At 39.4% G+C, this 9,115-nt stretch overlaps 1 protein-coding gene across 1 annotated transcript; it reads right to left on the bottom strand.

Moving 5' to 3' along the window:
- Positions 1 to 569: 569 nt before the first annotated feature.
- Positions 570 to 6,545, bottom strand: Tspan6 (tetraspanin 6). The gene is made up of 8 exons (XM_051178827.1): positions 6,368 to 6,545; positions 5,292 to 5,480; positions 4,904 to 4,978; positions 3,988 to 4,086; positions 3,302 to 3,436; positions 2,885 to 2,968; positions 2,145 to 2,251; positions 570 to 1,427 (listed from the first exon to the last, which is right to left on the bottom strand). The coding sequence occupies exons 1-7, from the start codon at positions 6,452 to 6,454 to the stop codon at positions 2,183 to 2,185; spliced, it is 738 nt and encodes a 245-aa protein (XP_051034784.1). The 5' UTR covers positions 6,455 to 6,545; the 3' UTR covers positions 570 to 1,427; positions 2,145 to 2,182.
- Between the last annotated feature and the right edge of the window lie 2,570 nt (positions 6,546 to 9,115).

The raw sequence follows: 9,115 nt of genomic DNA, 5'->3' as shown, positions 1-9,115 counted from the left end.
TGTAGGACTAAGAATTAGGGCCCCATTCCTGCTAGGCAAATGTCGTATCCCCTGGAACCCAGATCCAGCTTTTTCATTACATTTTTATGCATGTATATAATATACTCAGATCATAATCCAGTCATTCACCTCTTTTGTGCCCTCATCCACTCCAACTGGTCCCCTTCCTTATTATGAACTGGGTAGGTTTTGACCATTTTGTTGATAATAATAATTGCCTCCTTACCATGAATTAAGAGGTTCACTACTGGATGCACAGACTTAAAGTCAAAGAAACAATAATTTCATTATTCTAAAGACACAGGCCATATGATTTCTCATGAGACTTTTCAATGCAAACTATACAACCAAAAAAGCCTGACCTCTTAAGTAAATGCATGCTATTTGATGACTTGGAATGTGATCTTATCACAGAGAATACTATTTTTACACAAGAAATGTATTTTTTAAATAACAGTGTCAAAGCCTCGACCTTACCTTTCATCCCTAAAAATGGGACTCCATGTAGGGCTTCACTTTCTCAATGGAAAGCAACCATTCCAGTAGATTTTCTAAACTTAAAATGACTCTTTTAGAGGAAATGTAGGGTTTATTGTGTGAAGGATTTACATTTATTAATCAAGATACAAGCCAAAACGAACACTATTAAAATTAAGCAAACTGTTGACAGTTAATGTGAACCATTACTTTAGTTTGGTTAGGAAAATCTAGCTAAAGTTAATCAAGGTAAGTTCCATTAAATTTAGAAAGAAAATTCAATAGTTCTGATACCATTAAAGTAATAATAACCTTTCAAATAACAAAGTATAATCAGTATAAGTGCCTTAGTTTGAAGACAAAAATACATTGTGTGCTCAAAGTGGATGCGTCACAGAACATGAGTAGTGGCTCATAGTCTTAGTGCTTTGCACCCAAAGCCTGAGACAGTTATCACCACTCAGGAAAGCTAATGATAGGCACCATCTGATGACTAGCTGGAAGGAAATTACACAATACGACTCTGCGATCAGCAGAGACTAATGAAACAGTTTCTTCTTGGTGCAGATTATACAATCAAACCACATATTCTTGACTAGTAAGAGGTCCACTCAGGGAGGCCAATTTTCTATCATACTACATCAACAGTAAATTCATAGGGGTTAAATTTCCATCACCACTATATCAAAACAGCAAATTCACAGTGCTTTTCACAGTTGCCACATGGAGAAATGAAATTCAAGGGAAACATGTTATTATTTCATTTACAATTTACTAGCTCTTCCAGTGTTTTGGAGATACAGGGATATAGGAATAGGACAGAAAGTGGACATAGAACATAACAATACAGAAATATCTTGATTGAATAAGTCTAGTTTTTCAGGTGTAGTTTTTCAGGCTAATCAGATGTCAGTCTCCATCCAGGCAATGTTAAAGCTCACAAGGGTAACCTTAGTATTCAAAAATTAAAGAGAGAAAAGGTTAATTTACTTGTTACCTAATTTCATTATCTGGATTTGCCTACACCCTGCTCTATTTCCACTAATGAAGACCTCCCCATTTGCTCCCAGGCTATGCCCCAATTAATATATAACAGGTACACTAGAGATTAATTCAGCCAGTAACAATTGCCCTCCACATCTGGTATCTGGTTTAAGCCAGATGAACTTAATTCACCTAAATCTAGTCTACCAGAAATACTTTTCTATACAACAACACTCTGAAGCACTGATTAAGACTGTATGGTGATTGAAAATTAAGGACTAGGGGAAAAGCCAACATTAGTCAAGAGCAGGACATATTTTCCTGAACACATCACGAATTAAAGCTTATGACTAGACTATTTCTCCCTACGCTAGGTCCAAATACATGAGAAAGGAGACCTCTTGTGATCTTCAGGTTGGCATTTATATAGTTGATACTTAAATTCAGACAAGCTCTTTTATTGCACAAATGCTTGAAAAAGCAAGCATGGATAGGCCTGGTTAATACTTTAGCCCAGCCTTGCAGATAAAAAGCTAATCTGCCTAAACAGTGCTTACATACCAAGAAGATTTAAATAAGGTATTGGAGAACACCTTGGAAAATATAGTTAATAATTCATATGTTCTAGCTACCATAAAACCAAAAAATAATATGAACAGGGCTAAGAATCAAACTGAACACACCTTAAAGTTGGAGAGGAATAAGCCAGTGTGTATACTGGTTATACTATTTCATACTGATTATTTGTTATGGCACGAGAAAGGCAGTAGGCGAGAAAGATTCCAATTAGCTGGAGGGAAAAATATGAACAAAATTAAACACACACACATACACATATGCTATATACTTACTGGTAGGATTAAATTCTAAATCTTACTTTTATAGATTCAAGGCATGATCGTCTATGACAATGGAAATTAAAATTTAGACTTACTTGTAGTTGTGTAAAACACAGGAGTCAGGAAATCCTCCACTTTAAGAAATAAACTAAATAATGACTCAATTACAAGTCAAAATCAATAATAAACATTGAAAGTAAGTCCCATGACTATACCATATGAAAATCCAGAGGGCTTCTATCCTATGATGGCTTATTGACTGTTTTTTGAGAAATAAGACTTCTCTTATGCTGTCTTCAGTAGCCAATCCCCTAAAGCAAAACCTTCACATCTTAAAAGTGAAACCCAGCTGGGTGAATTGGCACATGCCTTTCATTACATCACTTGAGAGGGAGAGGCAGGTGGATCTTCTTGAGTTCAAGACAGCCTGATCTACATTTTGAGTTCCAGGCCACCTAGGAATACATTGTGACACTCTGTCTCAAAGAAACAACCACCACCACCACCCCCAAAAAAAAACCACCCAAACCTTTCTCTTATACCTACAAAAATAAGATATTTCACAAAGAACAAAGAGAGCTTACCTGAAAGCAAGCAACTCCAAAAGAAATTCCGGCAACAACTCCCATTTCTGACTCTATAATTGTCATTACCTTTATGAAGCAACCCTAACGGCAAAGGAAAAGACAGTAAGTACAAAACAAGAAAGCTTTGCTTTTCTTCCTGGCAATTACTATTTTGATCATTCAGCTGTCACAGAAGATGGTTTTGAGCTACAGCTAGTCTTTATCATTTCCCCGAAATCTAGCCTGTCTTATCTGTCCCCAGTCTCAACTAGTTCCACCTTTTGGACAATGCATTGGAAAGTCACTTGCTAGTTGTAGTACCAGTTACCCTACAAACTTCAGATTGTGTGATTCACACGAGTAACATTTGTGTCCATTTTGTACTCCATTCGATCCTCAAATAGTGTCCAAAAAATGTCCTAAAAGGATCCTTACCTCTTCGTTGACTTTATCTGCATCTCGCTGAGGAGAACAGCCTTCCAGTTTACAGCAGCTCTTGGGAAATCCGGTTTCTGAGTAATAATTAGTACCTTTCCAGTCTCTATAGTTGGTGACACCACAACAATGCAACTGGAAAGAAAAATTAAAAAGCATTTGTAGTCGTTCATCTTGCTGGTTTGCAGCCAAGCATTTAACCTTAATCTTCTATTGTAGTATGTAACCAACACAATATGTAAAATACTCGACCACCTCTCTTCTTGATTAATTCAAGAGACTGTCAAAAAAATAAAAAGTTTTAGGCTGGCTTTATTCCCTGTCTAGTTGGCACTAACAGTATTTGTCTATGATGTAAGTAGGAGGAGAACAAGGACATGCAGGTAGACTAGCACATAGCTTCACAGTATCACCCCACACTCCTTTTCCATACATGGGGGAAACACCTGCAGTCTCGCTCCATCCTTTCCACTGAAGCAATAAAGAATGTGCTTCCCGAACCACCCTCTCTGTGGAGTGTGGGAGGGAATGAGATGGGAGGGTGGTCGGGGAGCAAGGGAGGGAGGGAGGGTACTGGTGTTGATATGTAAAATAAGATAAATAAATAAGTAAATAAGATGATAGTTAAGAAAAAAAAAAAAGAATGTACTTCCCTCTTAGGAAGGCACCAGCCCTAACCCACTCACCGTACTCTGGATCTCGTCTACAGCTTCACTTCTATAATCCCCTGTGGAGTTGTACTCCTTCAAAGCATTTTCATAGTTATTTTTAAAGCTGTTCTTAATCTGTATCAGAAAAGTAAAATGCCAGTAAACAAATATTCTAGAGCACATGGGGTTGCTGTATCATATCAAATAAGAAATGCTAATGTCTGGGCAATGGTTCTATCTTTGATGTGTGGTAATTAACTTCCATGTTCCAATTTTGTTTACTAAGGGATGTAGTTTATCTGAAAGGACTATAAGGCAAAACATTACAATATAATACCTACAAGTTCAAGATGCTTTGAGAGCACGTACTTAGGCAAATGGTAGCTGAATACTACTTTTTTCACCCTTAGGCCTAACTCTCCACGTACAAGGCTGATGCTTATCAAAACTGAGCTGCACATTTTTACTTTGGAAGATTGCACTAACTTCAAACCACACTTGATGAATGGCTTCTCAACAGTGCAATGCCTACTTGATTTTAATAAATGACTGTTAAGATTTTGATAATGTGCATTAATTGTTTCTTTTCAAAGGGTGGCTTATGGGGAGGTATTAATTTTCTTATAGGCTTACAGAATTTTACTTTCCTATTAGTAAAATTATAAAGTACAGCTTTAATTGGTGTGTATGCACCAAATTACAATTAGAAACTAGTGTGAATGTGGCACCGTTTCCTTCTAGTGATTACTATCTTACAAATTTTTGAATGTTCATTTGCATTAAAAGTATGTTAGAATTTGTACTAGAAAACCACTATTGTCAGATTGAGGTTCAAGGCTTAGCTTGAAATACGGCCTGAAGTGGTTTTAAAAATAATGAAAGCTGTCACACCGCACTACTTAACCTAAGATGATAAATTTTAACATGGTATGATTGTCTAATTCAGGCTTACCTCATGTCTGAAAACAAATCCTACAATGGCGGCAACGAGTTCGACTAAAAAAATGAGAGTCAGAAACATTGCATACTGTGGGATTAAAAAAAAACAGTTCAAGTTAGTACAAATAAGACTCATTGAAGCTGCAAGTGGGAAGGTGGCTGGAGTTCTGGGCAATCAGTTCAACATATTTTTATTGAAAAGGGTGGGGAAGGCAGTATCAAAATATCTACTTAAACATGGAAGCCGATAGTGGGACTGTTAGCTTTTTTTCCTAAGGAATAAGGAAAAGTGTAAACAGTTATGGCCAATTCTGAAAAACAAAGACACAAGGCTGGAACATGTCGGACTTTTCTAAGAAAACTAAGAGTCTAAGAGTAGTCTAAAGAAATCAGAGACTCACCAGTTTCAGCATCCATGCAGAGGCTCGACAGGTAGCAAAACAACCAAATGTGCCCAAGAGAATAATGACAGTGCCCGTGCCAATGAGCACAAAAGGGACATTGGTGGCCTTCTCATTTAAGAGGGAAAAATAATTCTCCAGGCTCACTTTGCCCCAAATGCCAACAGCTAGAAGGATAACACCAGTGATCTACATAAGAAATCAGAGAAAGAAACAATTAGGCACTACACAAGCTTGTGCCCTCTATCACTAACTCAGGAAGTGTCTAAGACACAATTCGTGTGCAAATTAATTTAGCAGTCTGGTTGCCTCGGTGCAATGGCTAGGATAAGGGGGGTGAGGGGCAGGTGCTGACAAGGTAGGAAAGGGTTCTGCAAATAAAGAAAGCTTGTGGACAAGGCATCTTCTCAAAATTGCATAAAAATCCATCTGTTTTGTTGTGTAAAACACATACCCCCACGGCATATGTGTCTAGAGATTAAAATTTCCTTAAGCAATTTACTCCAGTCTGAAAAAGAAAGCCATTTTGTAAGGGAGAGGGCCAGAAGCGTTTCTGGATTCCAGAAACTTTTTGCATTCCCCATCCCCAGTTTAGGGATGGACATAGGATACAAAGGAATGGTACACAAAAGAAAACCCAAGGATAGACTGGCAGGAATACAATCACACCATACTTACCTGTGGAAAACTCCCCTCTTATGAAGCAGTGAAAAGAGAGATACTATTATGCAAAAGACCCCTCAAAGGAAATGAGACAAGTCTCCAAAGGTTCGAGGACACCTCCTATGCTCTAGAGGCTTTAACTCTGTTCTTCATCTCTCGTTCCAACCTCGATCTCCTGAGACATCTGGGTTCCACTTCAACCAAGTATATCTCAAGATCCCAGCGCCGATGCCTCAGAGCCCCGGATCCCACATCCGGGACCCTGCCACTGCGGCCTAGGCCACTGGTGGCCAGCGCTGGGGTCGCGGGAACCACAGCCACCCAAACCTCATCCCATTCCAGACCTGAGGTTCTCTGCTCCGGGTCACACCCACCACCTAAGCCAGGGTTCCCCAGCCGTTCCCGTGTCTCACCCAAAAGATGAAAGTGTAGATCAAGAGAACGCTTTTGAAACAAGTAATGACTGGTTTAGTCTGCAGCCTCCGAGATGGGGACGCCATGACTTGCCCGAGACCCTGCGCCTCCGCACCGGGCGATCACTCGAGCCAGCCAGGCGCGGGAGTTCCCGAGTTTCCCCGGAAACTGCCGAAAACTTACGAGTATCTGCAACTGAGAAGAGCCGGAAACACGCTACGATTTTCTAGAGGGTCAAGTCTAGGAGGCTGTCCAGAAAGTTGCGACAATTTAGGAGCGCCCCCTGCTGTACGTTACTGAAAACGTTCTAAGGTTCTAGTGGAGCTTGGCTTCTTTTTGTTGTTCCTCCTGTGGAATCTTTCCTGTCTCCTACCTACCCCTCTCCCCCAACCCTTTTTTTTTTTTTTACTTCATCATATGTTGTCTATCACTGCCAGCAGTGCTGGAAGGTCCAGCCTCCCAGGTCCCTAATGCCCTAAAAGAAAAAAAGAAAAACAAAAATCAGATTATCCCTCCACTTGGATACGATTTTTGCTTCTCACGAGAGTAACAAGTAGGAATATTTTGTTCTAATCAAGTTCGTAGTACTAACATAAATACAAATTAATTAATGAAGTGATCTAGACAACTGATTTCCCTTTTTACTGATGCATTAGTTTATTCCCTAGTGTTTTCTTTCTAGAAATGGAGAATAATAATGGGGAAGTATTCATGGAGGTACAAAGACTCAATGTTAATATATTATTTGATATATATTCCTGTTTCTTTGATAAAAAAAATATAACCTCTCATGAGAAAATGATAATCTCTGTAAATTCTGAGTTGAAACTAACAGCAATCATGCAAAATCATATGTTTCTTTGTCTATACAGGGAGACAAAGCAGTGAAGTTATATAATTGTATGTCTAGACATTTAAAATGTGTGAATATGCTATTATCCCCTGCTAAAGCATGTGTGTACGTACTTGCTTTGGTGTTAAGTATTATGGATATATTGATCTATCCTGTTATGTCACAGAATGCATATTGAGGACTGGTTTCTTTGAGAGCAGAGATGGTTAAGTGTGTGCTATCACTACAGAATTTTAAGGCAATATCAGTATCTATGGAATATACTTTATATTTAATGAAGACCTAACAGCCAGGTTATATGTTCATGGAAGACAAGTGGATGCCCAAACTTTTTCTACTTGAAACTGTGCTTGAAACACATGCTACCACAGAAACAGAGAACAGGAAAGTTCCATTGACTGGATCATGAAGAGCTTTCCTGTGCTTTAAATATTGACCTGGGACCAGTTCCTATAACATCCAACCAGATGTCTGCAGTCCAAGGAAACAACACTTGGAAAATGAGTTACTTCATTGCCAGGGTTTATACTAAGTTTTAACTTTACATTACAAAGATGTGATACACAAATGCATGGAAAACAGTGGTGTGTGTGTGTGTGTGTGTCTGTGTGTCTGTGTGTCTGTGTGTGTGTCTGTGTGTGTGTGTGTGTGTGTGTGTGTGTGTGTGTGTGTGTGTCCGTGAGGAAGGGAGAGACTGTACTCTTGTAAACACTTTGAGGTAAAGTCATCAGGAAACATAGCAGGCATCCAGCTTTTAAATATGTTTACCATAGGGCAGCTGAAGGAACCCTGCTGTAAGTATATGTAAGGCTTCATCCTAAGCTAACTGACCTTATCTGGAGACTCCTCTATTAAAAACAACAAACATCAAAGAAAGTCTCGCTAACTCCTTGTCATCCTAAACAGAAATTTCTCTGTGAAGTTCAGATTTGTTCCATGCCTAGGAGGGATTTCACTGTAAGTCTGAAAGCAAAGTAATATTTCTGTAGCTGAAGCAAAAACAAAACAGCTCAAGCTAAAAGGCACATCTTATTTCCAAGATTGGGTTGACTTTCCTCCCCTCCTTCCTCTGCCACTCACAACGCTGCTTTGTTTGAAGGACAGTCAATGCCAAACTAAACCAAAAGCTGACATGGAAATTAATATTCCTATGGCCACAACACCTTGTACCAGTGCCTCCTGCCTCACTACACCCACTTGCTTTCTCCCTGCCATGCCACAGAATCCAAAAGTTTAGTTTAGTTAAAAATCTAGGCTGTGGTCTGGATCCCAAACGAAAAAGATAGTTAATTCTATCTAAAGCAGCTTAACATATGCTTCTTTAGGCCACAAGATAAATGTATTCCTTCAACAACAGTTGACTGCAGTGCTGGGCACCATGTACCAACCACTGCTGCTAAGCCCTTGATACCCACCAGCTCCTACCTACATCACAAACGTCCTATTATGACCTCAAACCTACTACTCTCCTCATGTTACAGATGAAAACCCAGGCTCAAAGAGGCTGGGTAACTTGCCCAAAACTAAGCCTCGCATACCTCTGCTTCCTTCATCAGACATGGGGCACTCTCTGAAATGAGACATGACTAATATAAAAACAAACAGCTATCTTGACTCAAATAGAGCCAAGATTGTTCCGGTTCAGACTGTGGATCACAAGTAGGTGCTCTGCAGAACCCTTAGAGGCCCTGCTGCCTACAGTTCCACCTTGCTCTTGGGGAGGGGGAGATTCCGTTTTGCTTTTGCCTTTGCTCTAACAGTCCAATCCCTCCCACAGAAAAGGCTCCAGTCTTCTTCTTTTTCTAGTTCTGTCTGTTATTTTCTCTGTAGTTTGGGCAAGAAGAATATACTTGATGCCAACAAATGTAAGAAATTAAGTTCCTTAACTATTTTT

This window comes from Phodopus roborovskii, unplaced genomic scaffold (assembly GCF_943737965.1).
Source record: "Phodopus roborovskii unplaced genomic scaffold, PHOROB, whole genome shotgun sequence".
NCBI lineage: Eukaryota > Metazoa > Chordata > Mammalia > Rodentia > Cricetidae > Phodopus > Phodopus roborovskii.
Note: the sequence above shows the minus strand (reverse complement) of the source record. Positions and strands in the feature narration are given on the sequence as shown.